Source organism: Aythya fuligula, chromosome 8 (genome assembly GCF_009819795.1).
Source record: "Aythya fuligula isolate bAytFul2 chromosome 8, bAytFul2.pri, whole genome shotgun sequence".
In the NCBI taxonomy this organism is placed as follows: Eukaryota; Metazoa; Chordata; class Aves; order Anseriformes; family Anatidae; genus Aythya; species Aythya fuligula.
This window is the reverse complement of record NC_045566.1, coordinates 21,665,856-21,681,470: the sequence shown is the minus strand read 5'-3', so window position 1 is coordinate 21,681,470 and position 15,615 is coordinate 21,665,856. Positions and strand designations below refer to the sequence as shown.

Genomic DNA, 15,615 nt, shown 5'->3' with positions numbered 1-15,615 from the left:
CGGCGGCGTGATGGACGGCTGGGGCCGGCCTATCAGCGGCGGGGATGGGTGGCTAAGAGGCGGGAGTGAAGGGAGCCCCGCCCCTAACGGCCAACCGCCCGGCGTGAGGCGCTGAGGGGCCGGGGGAGGCGGGAGGGAGGCGGCGGCCGGGGGAGGAGCGGGGCTGAGCGGGGCTGAGGCGCCCCCTGCGGGCGGGCAGCGGCCCCGGGAGCTGCGAGGAGGCTCGGAAGGTGCCAGGAGGAGGCGAAGGTGCGAGGAGACGACGAAGGTGCGAGGAGGGCGGCGGGCGGCGGGCCCCCTTCCCTTGGGGACGCGGCTGAGGGGGAGAAGCTGCCCTGAGGTAAAATGGCGCCCCCCCCCCTCCCCTCCCCTCCTCCCTCCCCACAGGTGGCTGCAGAGACCCCGCAGCGCTCTGAGGTGAAAACCCGCCGGGAGCTCAGCTTCCAGCCAGGCGCCGTGCCAAGGAGTCAGGTGAGTCCCAGCGCTTCCCCAGGGACGGCTCCGCGGCGATGGTAACGCTGCCCGCCTAGGGCTGAGCGGTGCGTGAGGCGGGAGGCCATGTCTCCCTCAGGTGGACGGCGGCCCCTCAGCCTCCTCCTCCTCCTCCTCCTCCTCCTGCTGCTGCTCCTGGGGACGGGGCTGGCAGCGGGGAGCGCGCACTGCCCCAGCGGGTGCAGCTGCGGGTACCTGGAGGTGAACTGCACGGGGCGACAGTTGCAGGAGTTCCCCGCAGCCATCCCGCTGGACACCAGGCAGCTGATCCTGGCAGCCAACAACGTCTCCTACCTGCCGGCGGTGGAGTTGAGCTTCCTGGCTGATCTGGTCTACCTGGACTGCCAGAAGAACCTCTTAGGGGACGACCTGGATTTCACTTTTATCGGCGTGGCCAAGCTCGTCTACCTGGACCTCAGCTTCAACAACCTGACGCAGGTCACATTCGGCACCTTCTCGCAGCTCCTCAGCCTGGTGGTGCTGAAGATCTCGGACAACCCCAACCTCGTAGCGATCGAGAAGGATGCTTTTGCCAACAACACCTGGCTGAGGCACCTGGATGTCAGCCGGACTGGCTTAATGTTCCTGGACACCAGCACCGTCCGGGACCTGCCCAACCTGAGGTTTCTGGGGCTCAGTGACAACCCGTGGCACTGCAACTGTTCCTTTTTGGTCTTCATCACCTGGATGGCAGACAGCAACGTGCATTTCCCAGGTGAGGCAGCTAACCCCCCTCCACACTGTGGCAATGTTTGCAGCCTGTTCCTGCTTCTGTTCTCACCTCCTTGGTGCAGCCCCTCCAGTCCTGGGCTCTCCGATTCCTGCAGTGTCTCATTCACCTTGAATACTGCCCTTGTTTCTGCGCAGCACCCCTGGGAGGCCGTTGTTCTTTGCAGTCCTGCTACAGCAGTTCTGCTCAATGCTGAAAAGCTGGGTTAAAACCCAGTCAGCCCCTCTTCTGGCCAGGGTCTGCAGGAAGAGTCAGGGTGCTGCTGTGGAAGCCAGCAGGAGTTTTGCTGCTGACCTCGGTGGGGCTGTGAGCACACTGCTCCCTGCTGACCCATTTCCATACACGAAATGCCTGGCGCCGTAACTGTGGCTGGCAGGGTGTTAAACTGCAGGTGAAGGAGAGGGCTGTGGCCAAAGGCACGCTGTGCTTCTACAGAAACAAAAAGGAGACAGTGCTTTCCACCACAAGCAGCCTTTGCTGACTTCAGAGGGAAAAGCCAGCATCTGTTGTATTAGAATACGACAGGACACAGTCACTACTTCAGTGCAACCGAATCAGTAATGAGTTTCCTCTTTCTCTCTCACAAAGCAGGTGAGATTATGCCTAATTGCAAACCACTCTAGTTTTCAAACTTGACTCCCTCCATGCAAGCCTCATTATTCTAGTCTCCAAGGGCCTCTTTCAATTTAGCCCTGTCACTTCAGAAGCTAAGATTTTTTTTTTTTTAAAAAAAAGAAGCAACCTACAAGTGCTCTTCTATTGAAATAAAAGTGAGCTATAGCAGTTTGTCACGATCCCATAATCCGACCATCGATATTTTCCCATGGAGACACCACCACAGAAATCATTCCGGCAGCTGTGGTTTGGCAGAGGTGCAACTCTGATTTTTCCTGGGCTGTGGAGGGAGGAGGATGTGAAGCGTGGCGAAATTTTCCAATTTAGCAAACTGCTCCGTCCTTTTTCTAGCAGCACTCCTACTCACTAATGCCTTAGAAACAGGCAAAAGAACCGTGCCGTTGCTCTTCTCTCTGCAGATGCTGACAACATCACCTGCTACACACCCGAAGCCTTCCATGCCTGGAAGCTGCCTGCAGCCGAGGTACAGCTGCACTCCAGCTGCCTGACCCAGCTGCACAAGCAGGACTACATCTTCCTGTGTTTCGTTGGCTTCTGCATATTCTTTGCTGGCACCGTGGTGGCCTGGCTGGCCGGCGTCTGTGCCGTCATCTACCAAGTGCACACTTCCAAGGGGGAGGAGGATGAGGAGGAGGAAGACGCGGTCGCTTAGGACCAGCCCTACAAAGCGTTCCGAACGCCGTCCTGGGAATTGAAGGCAGGCCCTTCCTGGATGATTTCCCACATTATGCCCCACTTTAGATGCTATTTTTTTTTTGAAGTGAAATAAAACTGCCAGAGATGAAAATCTCTGTGCTCCAGTTTCACTCGTTGTGCTGCCTCCGCCTTCCTTCTTCCGCTGGGACCTGGGACCTTGGCAGAGCATTCGGTGAGGGTGTGTGGACAGAGCCATGCACCCCCAGCAGCATTTACGCTCCTGTTTTACCGCAAGGCTGCGGGACAGCAGGGTCAGCGTGCGGCCTGCCCTGTCACGGGGACAGGCGTGAGGAGTTCGGAGATGCAGGAGAGGCCCGGAGCTGTGCTGTAGCCAGGGAGCTCACCGAGGTTTTGCTGGCTAGACTGGGACCAGCCCAGAGAGCTCCCTGCTGGGGGAAGGCAGGTGTGTGAGCAAAGAGCTTAAACCCAGGACTTTTAGGGCCCTGGGGCCTGCTGGCTTCTCCATTATACCCAAAACAGCAAAAGGCGCGCCCTGTCCCGCTGTGGTGGTTCCCAGTTTATGGACACGTTCAGAACCAAAAAGTCCACCTCCTAATTCATTCTGTACCACGTTTCCCTACAACTGCGTTGCTTTTTAAGGTAAAACACCGCTTACACCCAGCCCCAGTGCTGACAGGGGCTCGTGCCTCCCCCCGGGCCAGAACATTGCGGGGTGTAAGCGAGATCCCGCGGATCGCTGGCACGGGGCTCACAGCAGTGAGGGGCTGCCTTCCCCACCCGGCACCGCCTGCGAGGGAACAGGGCACGAGCATCACGAGAGCACCCCAAAAGCTGCCTGCAAAATCCCCCCCCGGCCTGGGGAGAGGGCGCAGCCCCCTGGGGGGCAGCACGGAGCCCACAGCCCTCGCTCCGCCTCGGGGCGCGGCCAAGCCCGGTCCCGGCCCCGCTCCCGCCCCGGGCTGCTCCGCACCGCACCTGAGCCGGGCCCCGGGGTGCGGGTGAGTGCGGGCAGGGGGCCGGGGGGCTGCGGGGGGCTGCGGGGAGGGTCGAGAGCCCGGTGTGGGGCTGCAGGGGAGGCGGGGCGGCCCTGCTGAGTCCTTACTGCGGCGTGGTTGTGGTGAGCCTGCTGGGAATCGCTGCTCTGGGGGGAAAGCGCTCCCTGGGAGCTCTCCCGCAGCCCTCCGGCCGTGCTGCATCATCCCCCGCGGACCCAGGCCCAAGCGTTGCCGCAGGGAAGATGCAAAATTAGGCTTGTGCAGGGCGCCGGTGCTCGTGGGCAGAGTCCTTGCGCTGCAGACAAAGGTTGGTGAGAGGCAGCAGCAGCAGGGAGCAGCCGCAGGTATCGGCTTGGAATCGCTTTGGCTCCTGGTTGCTAGAGCAAAGGCGCCGCGTAGTTCCGCAGCGGTAGCAAAGGTCCAGCAGCAGGTTTATAACCCCTGGCTTAACACTGTGCTGCGCCCTTTGCTACTGAGAGAAAAGGTAAAACTCCAAAGGACGCAGCACGGCGAAAGGCCCGGTCCTTGCTGCCGCGTGGGGCTTCTCCAAGCCTGGCAGCTGAAGGGGGAAATGCGACCGTGGAGCTGCGCTGTGCGGCAGGAAGGGGCTGTATGCACAGCGTGACCTCTAACTGCCTCTAACTGTCGCACGCGGGTGCAGCTGACCTGTCTTAGTTAGAGCTTTCAGCATGCTTACTAAGAATTTTTGACCAAACTTCACGTGGACAAAGCCAGCTGTTGTCTTGATCAAAATCCCTGCGCAAATGGGAAATTAAATCGCCTGCTCCCTGCTGAGCAGTGCTGGTGCAGAAGGAGGGCTGGCTGCGCTGCTTCCTCCAGGAGGGACGTTTGTCCCCCGTGCCAACAGATCGTGCTGGTGGGACAGCGCCAGAGACACCAGAACCTTGCTGCATCACGGCAACGGGCTGCGGTTTGGTTTGGTTTGGTTTGGAGAGGGAATCGGCTCAGTGCTGGGGAGAGAGGTGCCCGCTGCCTCCTGGTGCTGTGCATGACACAGCACAGGCTCCGTTCACGTGGGCGCAATCAGAGGTGGGGATGGTGCAAGGGGACCGCTGCCAGATGGTGGTGGGGCCGCTCTCTGTGACTCTGAGCCCGTTCCTTGAAGCTGCTGGGAGCGAGCGTCGCTCGTCTGGCCATTTTATTGCGTGAAAAAACACCTCTGTTTGTTTTGAATCCCTGTCCTGGCTGCATTTGGTGGCTCTGAGTTCTGACTTTGGAAGCAAACAACCGGTTTCTGTCCGCCCTCTTTAGCTTTTACAGACTTCATTGAATACCAGTCCTGCTTGTCTGCTCTCCGAGATGAGTCTGGACTTACTCGGCTGTTCCTCACATGAAAGCTGTTGCAGATCTTTAAACACCCTTGCAGCGCCACTCTGGCCCCTTCCTGGTTCTGCTGCAAGCTTTTTAAGGTGTTGGGACAAGAACTGGCTGCACTGCTCAGGCTGGAGGTGAAGCAGGGCTTTGCACAGTGCCATAATTTGGCTGACCTGGTCTCCAGCCAGGCTGTGGAGAAATTCCTGCAAGTGCAGGAATTGCAAGGGGTTGTTCTGCTTAACGCCCAGCAGGCACCAAAAGGTAAAAAAATCCCTGAGAGTTTCTCCTCTCCTTCAGCCAGTCCTTGTGCTAGGAGGACTCAGCAGTTCTTACACACACACACACGTGTTTCTGCCTGCACTGAGCTGCCTCTGCTCCAGTCCTCCCCTGCAGTAGTAACGGGCTCTCTTTTCCTCCCAGCACCACCATGGCAGCTCTCTCCAAAGAGTACGGCTACGTCATCCTGACGGGGGCCGCCAGCTTCGTCCTGGTCACGCACCTCGCCGTCAAGGTGGCAAAGGCCCGCAAGAAGTACAACGTGGAGGTGAGTCCTCCTCTCCTCGGGCAGAGGGGTTGGGAAGGGGCTGCAGCTCCGACGCTGGTGGGGAGGGAGAGCCCCAGGCCCTGCTGAGCGATCCCCGTCTGAGGGATCCCCTCCTCCTGCAGCAGGGACAGCGCAGCCTGGCTGCAGCACCCCTCCTTCGTCCCCTCCCCGGCCCAGAAGGGCACACAGGCCTTGCCTTCCCAGGCTGTAGTGCTACAGATAAGCTCGGTGCCACCTAGTTTATTTCTGGATGCCCCACTGGCACTTCCTACCCTGCCGTGTGGATGCAGAAGGGATGGAGCCGACATTTCGGCTCTCCAAACTGGAGCAGACGCGCAGCAGAAATCAGGGCTTGGCAGAACAGGCGCTTGGCACTGAGCTGAGACGGCTGAAAGCAGAAGGCTCCGAGCCCGGAAACACTGACAGGCAAGAAACCACACGGCCTTTTTTCCCTGCGAAGCAGGCAGACGCAGCGTTGGGAGCAAAGGGATCTCAGTGGAACAAAAGCATTCGGGAGCAAGCAGCAGTTTCAACATAGCTGTGGGCCGCGGGGCAGGGTGTGAGGCTCTAACTTGAAGCAAGTCCGTGTTAGAGGCAGCAGCACAGCACGGGGCTCCCCGGGAGAGGTGCCACAGGGCCTGCACCTCGCTGCTGGAGTTCAGGCTGTGTTGCTCACGTTCTGCTCTTGTGTTTCTTTGACAGTACCCCACCATGTACAGCACAGATCCTGAGCACGGGCGTATGTTCAACTGCATCCAGCGTGCGCACCAGAACACGTGAGTGCCGCGTGCGATTGTCGTACTGCCCTTGGCTCCTCGTGGTCAGGGTCCACCCGGCTAACACGGGGCAGAGCACATCCGAGGGAGGCTGGGGCAGCAGCTCCTGGGGCAGCTGGTGGCAGGCAGCATTTAGCAGCAGCTCGGGCACAAAGTGGAAAGAAGAGGGGGGCGGCCTGACAGAGGCACGGGCAGGGATGAAGTCCCTGAAAGCCTGCGCAAAAAGTTCCCTTGTGCCTCCATCTCTGGCCACAGCACCGAGCAGCTCTCCTCAGCATGGAAGCTCACAGCAGCCAGGCCCATCAGTTGACAAGGGATGCTCGCAGCTCTCTGCATGCCTAGATGTTCTCTCTACGAGCAATCTGAACAAACGTAACCTCCTCTCTCATTTTCAGACTGGAAGTTTATCCCTCCTTCCTGTTCTTCCTAGCCACTGGGGGCATCTACCACCCGGTAAGTGACTAGCTCACAGGGTTGCACGACTGAACTCTGCCCTTAATCCCTGACTCAGAGCAGGCAGGAGGCCAAGCCCGCCCCTCTGGAGGCAGCCAGGCTCCTTCCCCAGCCACATGCCCCTGCACGGCCGTGCCCCTTCTGAAAATGCAGTGGTACGAGCTCTCGTGCAGGGAACCACAAGAATTTCATAAATCATTGCCCCTACTGCAGCCTCTAGGCCCCTTTCCTTCCCCTGAGTGGGGTTTGTTAGACAAACTGCAGCATCCACAGCCTCCAGCCCACAGCTGGGGAGGGTCCCTCCGACCCTGCCTGGTTCTCCTGAGCCTGCAGGGTCCTGCTGGGCTCACAGCAGGGCCACTCAGCAGCTGGCTTTGTACAGGATGGGGACCCTGTCACTTCCTTTTTAAACACACTTTTAAAAAGAGTTTTTCTGACAAAAATAGATGGGGAACACTGTGATCTTCCCACCCACCTTCACCACCAAAGGAGGTGTGTGAAGGATGCAAAAAAAGCCTGGATTATTTTTAAATCGAAGAGGTAGACAGCTCTTGAGGAGGCAGTTCATCTGGGAGAGCCTAAAACCAGGAGCTTCTTCTTTACCACCACCAGACAAATCGGGTCCATCTTGAACATTCCTTTTCGGAGAGGGAAGGAAGTGGCACAGGCGGATCTGACAAACTGAAGCATATTGCAGCAAGCTCTAAATGAAGTGGCAATGCAGAAATCCGCAGCAGGGAAACCTGTACACATGCCTGCACCAGTGGAGGGGGGCTTGCAAGGCCCTGCAGCACATCACAGGCACCCCAGAGGTGCCTCGAAAGGGACCCGATCTGAAACTCACCCTGGCTCCCCACACCACTCACCCCCTTCTCCCAGGCTGATTCCCAGCTGGGTCAGGACCCCTGCTGTAGTTTGTGGTCCCTTCTCGCAGCAGGGCAGCTGTAACAGCTGAGCAGGTGCCAGCAAGAAACCTCCAAAACCTTACACGCTTCTCCTTTCCTCCTAGCGGATTGCCACGGGGCTCGGCGTTGCCTGGATCATCGGGCGAATCCTCTATGCCTACGGCTACTACACAGGAGGTGGGTCCTCATCCTGCGGCACAGCAGGGCTGTGGAAACTGCAGCCTCCTCTCCAGCTCCTGGCAAGGAGGCAGCACAAAGCTTCCCTCCCGTAAGCGTGCAGAGCAGAGGGTGCAGGCGCACAGACTGCAAGCTGCACTGTGCTCTGCCTGACAATAGCAAGAGCTCTAATCTCAAGGCGTACCAAGTTTGGGCTATTATTAGAGTAACCTCTAGTTCCTGCTCCCTCTTCAGTTTCATCTGCTGCTTCCCACACTAGTCACAGCAAACCACACTGCGGGGGGCTCATCCCAAGTGTGCACTTGTATTGGTTCGGGTTTGTCACGCTCACAGCACTTCCCCAGCTTTCCTTTCTGAAGGTGAGGGCGAGGTCAGCCAAAGCTGAACACGCTTGCAGCAAGTTAAGGTCATGTGCGGCAGAGCTGGGAGCGGCCTGGATGAGAGAGCCAGGTACTGCTGCTGAACTGATAAAATCTGTCTTTTTCCAGAGCCAAAAAATCGAAGTAGAGGGGCCATCGGTTCTGCTGCACTCATTGGGCTGGTGGGCACGGGCGTGTATTCAGCTTTCCAGCACCTTGGTTGGACCTGCCAGGACTAACTGACCATCGCGGTGGCTGCCTGGGAACCCAAAGGGATTCTTGTTCTGTTTTCTCGTACAGCATTTCATTGCCTGTTGGCTGTTTTTCTCCTCATTCAATAAAATGAAGTTGTCAGTTCTGTATTTTTATTTTGAAGTTGCAGAGGGCTGTCTTGAGTTTTGCAGCAAGCCAGAACGACTGATTTTATAGGACTATAGAAATCTGCCTGTCGGGCAGGGATGTTCCAGCTTTTATGGCTTTGGTGAATGAAAAGCAATCTTGCAGCCCATTTGCTTAACCCATACAGCAACTGCCCAGCCCTATCAGACCGTATTTCTGGGCTCCTTGATTCATGTCACTCACCAATAAGATGTTGCAGAGTTAGTATTTATTTGATTACTTAAAAAAGATTACGTAAACATTTAAATTTGCTATTTCATCACATTTATAAAGAGAAGTAGGCTTATAGGAAAGAAATCAAATAGATGCCTGCCTGTCTTAGGCAAAAGCTGTTCTATGTCAGTGCTCACTACCACTCTGATTATCCTCTGTGCTGTGTGAGGAGAGCATCTGCAGCACCATGCCTGCCACGGGCAGCATCAGCTCTCCATCCCTACAGTATCGTGTCCCACCTGGAGGTGTTGCACAGATAAAAAACAGAATTTTGGTTCACAAGTGGGCTAGAGGGAAAAACTAAAGGCTCCTCTTAAGGCTTTTATATAGCCAGAGAAAAGACAGTCTACAGAGCTACAGCACAGCAACGTGTCCCAGGGCTTTTAGGTGCACTGAGAGTCACACTTGGTAAGGGGAGACTGAACTTGATTGAAGGTGAGAGAGAGCAGGGGTCAAGATCTGCTGGGGGGAAGCCCCTGCTAACATGAAGGAGCTGCAGGTGCCAGCTGCTGAAAGCCAGGTTGCTCCCTCCTGCTCCGAGGTTCCCTTCCCCTCACAGCAGCGGGGTGGCCAAATGCTGCCCTCGCTCTGCCCCACCCCCAGGCACTTACAGTCTCTCAGCACTTTATTGCTGGGTAAATGATTCACCATTCTGAGCCGGCACGCCCTCCGGATGGCCCCAAAGCCACTAGAACACGGACTCCACATCACCCATCTCCACGCAGACCGTCTTCAGCTGCGAGTAGTACTCGATGGCCGCCCGTCCGTTCTCTCTGCCAAACCCTGCAAGGACGAGCCAGCGGTGAGAGCACAGCTCCAGGCATCCTTTGTGCATCCTTCGTGCCCCCTGGGACCAGCACGGAGCCAGACCAGGGTGATACTAAAGTTTATCTCCCTCCTTTCTCAGCACAAACCCACAACCCCTTCTCCTGCTTCCCTTTCATCCCCCGGTGAGGTATCCACCCCGTGACACAGCAGAGAGGCCGCCCAGGCCTGCCACCGCAGACACAGGCGCATCCTCACTCTCCCCTGGGCGCAGCAGAGCCAAACGCTGCTCACCTGATGCCTTGTATCCTCCGAAGGGCAGCTCCACGGGGCTGACGTTGTAGTTGTTAATGAAGCACATCCCGGCGTTAAGCGCAGCCACGACCCTGTGAGCCTTCTGGATGTCCCTGCGGGGAAAGGGCAACTCAGCCGGAGCCTCCCTTCCACCCTCTCCTCCCGTGCCAGCTGACATCCCGCTACAGAAAGGCCCCCAGCAGGTCACGGTGCTTTTTGGGGCCCGTCCTGCCCTTCTCAGTCCTTGCCCACTCTGAGGATCCAGCGCCTATCCCCACGGACACGCAGAACAGCGCTTGATTTGAGAGGGCAGGACAAGGACAGCAGCAGAGCGGGCTACGGCAAGCAGCCAAAAGCCGTCTTTGCACGCTTTCAGCAGCATGGCAGGCTCCTGGCGAACACCTCCTGGAGATGCAGAAGGCGGGCAGCAGGCCAAGCACGGGCTGGAAGGAGTCTGAAGGACGGCCGGGCCCACCTAACCCTTCAGGAGAGCTGCGAGGAGATGCGCTGTCGCTTACAAAGTCCCCTTCTGGCATTTCTGCAGCGTTCCCAGAAGATATCCATGCCCGTGCCAGACTCCACAAGAGGAGCACCAGGTTGCCACAGTCTTTCCCTTCTCCTCCCCTCCCCTGACCTCCCCCCAGCACGGCGCTGCCCAGCTGTACCTGGTGAAGACGCCACCAGCCAGCCCAAATTTGGTGTTGTTGGCTCTCTCCACCACCTCCTCCTCGGTGTCAAAGGGCAGGATGGACATGACGGGCCCGAAGATCTCTTCCTTCACACACGTCATGTCATCGGTGCAGTTCCCTGCAAGCACAGAGATTTCCCAATTAATTCAGGCACCTCAGCTACCTCCAGCACACCCACCTGAGTGCCCCCTGGGGGCACACACAGAGATGGGTCACGCCGAGCACAGCTTTCTCTAGAAATTCAGGGACACCCACGTGGAAGATGCCAGCACCATGAACTTCCAGGACATACCTAGCACACAGGGGCGCATGTAGAAGCCATTCTTCAGCTTCGGGTCATCCGGTACGTAAAGGTCCCCACCACACAGCACCTGGGCACCCTGAAAAAGAGCCGAGCAGGAGGTGGGCAGGCACGGACGGGGACATCCTGCCCAGCCGCAGCAGCTCTGGGACAACAATCCCTGCTGCTGTGCTGCCCCGTCAGACAAACCACACCTGGGCCCTCAAAAAAAAAAAAAAAAAAAAAGAACTATCGGTCTGCTTGTCTAACAACAAAAAAAAGACATTATTTTAGGGCAGTCTCAAGGCAGCATCACGATCTCACCTGCTCCTTCGCCTGCTTGATAAAGTTCTGGACACGATCCAGGTGGGGCCGGTTGATGAGGGCTCCCATCCGGGTGTCTTCCAGAAGCGGGTCTCCAATCTTGATCTTCTGGGTGCGTTTCACCACCTCCTTTGTGAAGGTATCCAGGATCTTCCTCTCCACAAACACCCGCGTGCCGTTGCAGCACACCTGGAACACAGAACAGGCTGCTGACAACAAGGCACGCTGCACTCTGCAAGCCTTCCTGCAAGGGCCCTGCTGCAGGGGTTCCCTGAAAAGCCCCTAAAAAAGCTGCTAAACCAGCCAGCTTGACCCTGGGGACAGCGGAGAGCAGGCAGGCAGTCCTGCTGTTCTTGCCTGCTCTGGACACAGCGGAACTGATGCCACCAAGTGGCCAAAACGCACCGAGTCACCAGCAGGAGACGATTTGCTGCCCGTTCAGCTCCCAGAGATGACCCACGTAAGGCAGTTTGCCAATGGGATCACACAAAACCTGCAGCCAAACCCGCTCCCCTCAGCCACGCACCTCGCCCTGCGTGAGGAAGTTGGCCATGAGGGCTCCGTTCACAGCGTTCTCCAGGGCGCAGTCTGAAAAGATGATAAGGGGGGATTTGCCTCCCAGCTCCAAGGTGACGGGTTTGATCCCTTTAGCTGCCATCTCCATGATCTGGCAGAAGCAAGGACACAAGAGACAAGTGACACACGGGCAATACGGAGGCTGGAGGGGGTAAGGGACACCCAAGGGGAGAGCTACCAGGGGTCTTCACCAACAACAGAAGCAGCCAGCGCACACAAAGGGCAGGCTGGGTTCCTTAGACTCATTTAATTCAGACTGCAGACGTTCTCAAAGGGAACAGCCCCCGTGTGTCCCCCAGTGTGACGGTGCCTTTACCTTGATGCCAGTCGGCACGCTGCCAGTGAAGGAGATTTTGGCCACATCTGGGTGCTGACACAGGAACTGGCCTGTGGCCACCCCGCCCTGCACCACGTTGAAGAGCCCCTTGGGCACACCAGCCTTGGTGAAGATCTCTGCCAACCTCACCACCGAGATGGGGGTGAAGGGAGAGGGCTTGAAGACCATCGCGTTGCCTAAGGGACAGAGGCGAGGTGGGGTTAACACCCAAACTGCATCAGGGGAAATAAAAACCACCGATAAAAAATCACCCTACACAACGAATTTGTCTCTGATGTGTCCCCTGATGTGTCCCCTGCCCTCTTCGCACCTGCCAGGTTCCCCCTTCCATTTCCTTTCCCTTCCTGCCTGAAGGCTCTGCGACCCCTTCAACACCTCCTTCGAGGCGATCCTTGTCCGTGTCTCTGTCCCCCAAATCTCACTCCCCCACAGGATCACTCGGCTTCAGAGGGGAGCTTCCAGGGGCACAGTCTCCATACCGCAAGCCAGGGCCGGGGCAGCCTTCCAGCAGGCAATCTGGAAAGGGTAATTCCAGGCTCCGATCCCGACACACACACCCAGGGGCTCTCTGCGAGTGTACCCAAAGGATCCCCCGGGAAGCTGGACGTGTTCACCTGCAGAGACAGACGGACAGAAGTAAGAGAGGAACAAAGCCCCTTGCTGTTTAATCAGAGCCTCGGGGGCCAGATCTGACTTAGTCTGGGAACACACACACACAGCTTTTACCCCAACAAGCTCACAGAGCATGGCAGCGTTAGGTAGAGAGCTCTGAAAATTCCCCCAAGATCTTCAGAAAAAAGAGCAGTCTTTCTCTTAGAGGAATCGACACCAAAGATGGTCTTGTATCATGGAAGGTACCAGAGAAGACAAGAGGCAGGACAGAGAATAAAGAGCCAACTCCCCTAAAGCTCTCACCAGCCAGAGATCCTGCCAGCCCTGCATAATACTCCAGGCACTGCCAGGATATGTCGATGTCCACTCTGGCTTCAAAGATGGATTTCCCATTGTTGATGGTTTCCAAGGTGGCAATTTCGTCTCGCTGTTCCTGTGAGGGGTGCAGCACAATGACAGCACATCAGAGAAGCCACAAGGAGCTAGCTGCATCCCAAGCGTGCAACCTCCAAGCCAGGCTCTGCCTTGAGTAATCATTTTATCTAAAAGATAAGATTCCCAACTGTAATTTATCGATTTGCCAGAGGCCATTGGGAGAATGCCAAACAGAGAGCTGCTGGGTTCACTGCTAGTCTGGTCTTGCTTAACAGCGCTGTTTATCTGAAAGATGAGCAAAACTGAGCTGAAAAGCCAGCTGGTAAACAATGACTGGAATTCACAGAAATAAGCTGGGAGGGACAGCAAACAGCAAGACCAAAACCGATCCAGAGGATTTAGCAAAAGACGGACAAAGCAGCAGAGCTGGGAGGTATCCTTTAACAGAAATATCAGCCTGATGCAGGAGTCTGGCAGGAGTAGAAATCTGGCAGAAAGAAAACACTATTCTTATCGCATGTACACGCCGGGGCAAGGTCCGGTTTCTTACAGACCTGTGCCTCAACGGGCATTAACTTTGATGTCCAGGAATGTGTTATCTCACAGACAAGTTTGTGATAAAGCTAGGATATTTGTATCCTCTCCCCATACGTATTATCTGCTGTCTAAGGGAAAGAAAACAGCATTCCTACGTTGTCTTATTGCTAAAACAAAATACGCTCCCGCCACGTGACATTAGGGTCTGAAATCCTGAAGTTCAAGGACGTGACAGCTACGCAGCTTCAGCTTGGAAATCACCTGCCCTGCAGGGTCCTGACTGGATTGCTTCAGCTTCATGTCTTCTACCAGAATTAGGCAGAAAAGGTGCTGCAGCACACACCGGCCTTGAGCCAAGCCTGATAAGACCGGGTGCCCTGCCCAAGGGCCTCTGCTGGTCAAAGGTGGGGTTTTACCTCCTGTGCTCCTCCTGGGGCTCGGGAAGTGCTGCTGGAACCACAGCCCACAGCAGCCACCTTAACCCACGAAAATGCTGGCAGACAAAATATGAAGCAAGCCCCCGACATACCCGAATGATTCTGGCGGCCTCCAGCAGCACCCGGCACCGCTCCATGCCTGATTTTTGGCTCCATTCTTTGAAGGCAGCCTTCGCGCTCTGCACAGCCAGGTCCACCTCCTTCTCCCCGGAGCACAGCAGCTTGGCTATCACTCGGCCTGGGCACATTTTAAGCAGGAAACAAACGAGATGTTCGAGTCAGAGGAAGGGCACAGAACACACCATTCACTTTGCAGCACAAATTTCAGTCCCACCACCCGCACCAGGCTACGGATGCAATGGTTCCCAACAAAACCCACTCAGTTGTGACCGGTTTCTCAGCGAGATGCTGTAGTTTGGAGGGGTCTGAAGGCATATTAAGTTATTAATTAGCTCCTGGCATTATAAACTCTTTCGCTCCCCCCCCTTGAGCTTCCACCACCAGCACCCTGCCACGCGTTCCTCATCTCCGTGAGCCCCTCGCCACCTTGCCTGGGGTCTGCCAAAAGCCAGGCGAGGAAAAAACAATTAATTTGGAAATCATTTGAGCCAAATCCCGGCACTTTGGCAGACGGTCTCAGCCAGTCCCAGGCTGCAAGGGCTGAGGATACGGGGGTCGGGGCAGCCCCCCCGAGGCACAGCCGTGTCCCCACGCGTGTCCCCCACCTGTGGCCGGCTCGTAGACCTCCTCCACCTGCCCCCCATCGGCGGGCTGCAGCCGGGCACCCCCCCGGTAATTGAGGGGCTGCTGCAGGGAGAAGGAGCCGGTGGCGCTGCTCATGGCGAGGCCGGGCAGCAGGCGGCGGAGCCGGGGCACCAGGGGCTGCAGCAGGGGCCGTGGCACCACCATGGGCCAGCTGCGGGGCAATGGGGGTGGCCAGGAGCTGGGGGGAGCCCCCCAGAGCCCCGGAACGCCCCCCCCGGCAAGCCCAGCCCCGGCCCTGGGCGCCCCCCCGCGGCTCGGAGGGCCCACAGGTGTAAAAAAGGGTGGAACCGAAACCGTCCTTTCTTCCCCCAAAAGGTAGGTGTCCCCCCGTTGTATTTTGTGGGTTCTTAGAGCTCAGACCTAGAGAGCTGTTCCCCCTTTGTTAGGATCAGCAACCCCACAGAGCTGCTGCAGCAGGCAAGCAAGCCAGCACAGCACCAAAGCCCTAATTTTCAGATAATTTTTGGATGTGCATCACCCTCACAGCGTGATAAAACAGCACGATGCCACATGTGCTCAGCCAAAGGCAGCGTGGTGCTGAGGCAGGGTTTGGGATGGCACGGGGAAGGTCCCTGTGCTGCACGCAGCACCTCCTCGCCCAGCGAGGCACGGTTTGTTGCTATGCCCCATCAGATTTGGCTCTCCCAGCTGGATTTGCTGACCACATGCTGCAGGATAAACTAAGGCAGCAAGGCTGGTGCAGCAGGTTTGGGTGTTTCTGGCTTTGCAGCGGGGTCAGGCCATCACACAGAGGCCACACGTAGGAAACAGGACTTACACAACTATGGATGCTCCTTGGGGAAGGCTGCATCTACACCGTGTCAAAAATGCAGCATCCTCATGCTCCGTGCTTCTCAGGGAGAACTGCTGCAACATGTAGGATTTAACGTCAGATTTATCCCCTTGCCCTGCACCTCATCAAAACCTCCTAGGAAGATGTTCCCTATTATACG

At 57.0% G+C, this 15,615-nt stretch overlaps 3 protein-coding genes across 3 annotated transcripts; 2 read left to right on the top strand and 1 right to left on the bottom strand.

Annotated features, from left to right (window-relative positions):
- Positions 1 to 618: 618 nt before the first annotated feature.
- Positions 619 to 2,510, top strand: LRRC52 (leucine rich repeat containing 52; the record flags this gene model as incomplete). Its single annotated transcript, XM_032192285.1, has 2 exons — positions 619 to 1,207; positions 2,257 to 2,510. Coding segments are annotated over 2 exons (843 nt in total), but the record flags the coding sequence as incomplete, so codon positions are not given.
- A 933-nt stretch (positions 2,511 to 3,443) lies between these two features.
- On the top strand, positions 3,444 to 8,421 carry MGST3 (microsomal glutathione S-transferase 3). The gene is made up of 6 exons (XM_032192530.1): positions 3,444 to 3,513; positions 5,266 to 5,389; positions 6,092 to 6,165; positions 6,561 to 6,618; positions 7,628 to 7,700; positions 8,189 to 8,421. The coding sequence occupies exons 2-6, from the start codon at positions 5,273 to 5,275 to the stop codon at positions 8,296 to 8,298; spliced, it is 432 nt and encodes a 143-aa protein (XP_032048421.1). The 5' UTR covers positions 3,444 to 3,513; positions 5,266 to 5,272; the 3' UTR covers positions 8,299 to 8,421.
- A 228-nt stretch (positions 8,422 to 8,649) lies between these two features.
- On the bottom strand, positions 8,650 to 14,798 carry ALDH9A1 (aldehyde dehydrogenase 9 family member A1). The gene is made up of 11 exons (XM_032192529.1): positions 14,623 to 14,798; positions 13,990 to 14,135; positions 12,852 to 12,981; positions 12,416 to 12,550; positions 11,916 to 12,112; positions 11,550 to 11,690; positions 11,024 to 11,212; positions 10,712 to 10,799; positions 10,396 to 10,537; positions 9,731 to 9,843; positions 8,650 to 9,454 (listed from the first exon to the last, which is right to left on the bottom strand). The coding sequence occupies exons 1-11, from the start codon at positions 14,735 to 14,737 to the stop codon at positions 9,360 to 9,362; spliced, it is 1,491 nt and encodes a 496-aa protein (XP_032048420.1). The 5' UTR covers positions 14,738 to 14,798; the 3' UTR covers positions 8,650 to 9,359.
- Positions 14,799 to 15,615: the final 817 nt, after the last annotated feature.

Excerpts from the sequence above, each read along its gene's own strand:
- MGST3 (XM_032192530.1), top strand. The coding sequence starts at position 5,273 with ATGGCAGCTCTCTCCAAAGAGTACGGCTACGTCATCCTGACGGGGGCC. Across the intron at positions 6,166-6,560 it reads CAGCGTGCGCACCAGAACAC|ACTGGAAGTTTATCCCTCCT; the intron begins GTGAGTGCCGCG and ends TCTCATTTTCAG. Across the intron at positions 7,701-8,188 it reads CTACGGCTACTACACAGGAG|AGCCAAAAAATCGAAGTAGA; the intron begins GTGGGTCCTCAT and ends GTCTTTTTCCAG.
- ALDH9A1 (XM_032192529.1), bottom strand. The coding sequence starts at position 14,737 with ATGAGCAGCGCCACCGGCTCCTTCTCCCTGCAGCAGCCCCTCAATTAC. Across the intron at positions 9,844-10,395 it reads GCTGGTGGCGTCTTCACCAG|GGACATCCAGAAGGCTCACA; the intron begins GTACAGCTGGGC and ends CTTTCCCCGCAG. Across the intron at positions 9,455-9,730 it reads CGGAGGATACAAGGCATCAG|GGTTTGGCAGAGAGAACGGA; the intron begins GTGAGCAGCGTT and ends TCGTCCTTGCAG.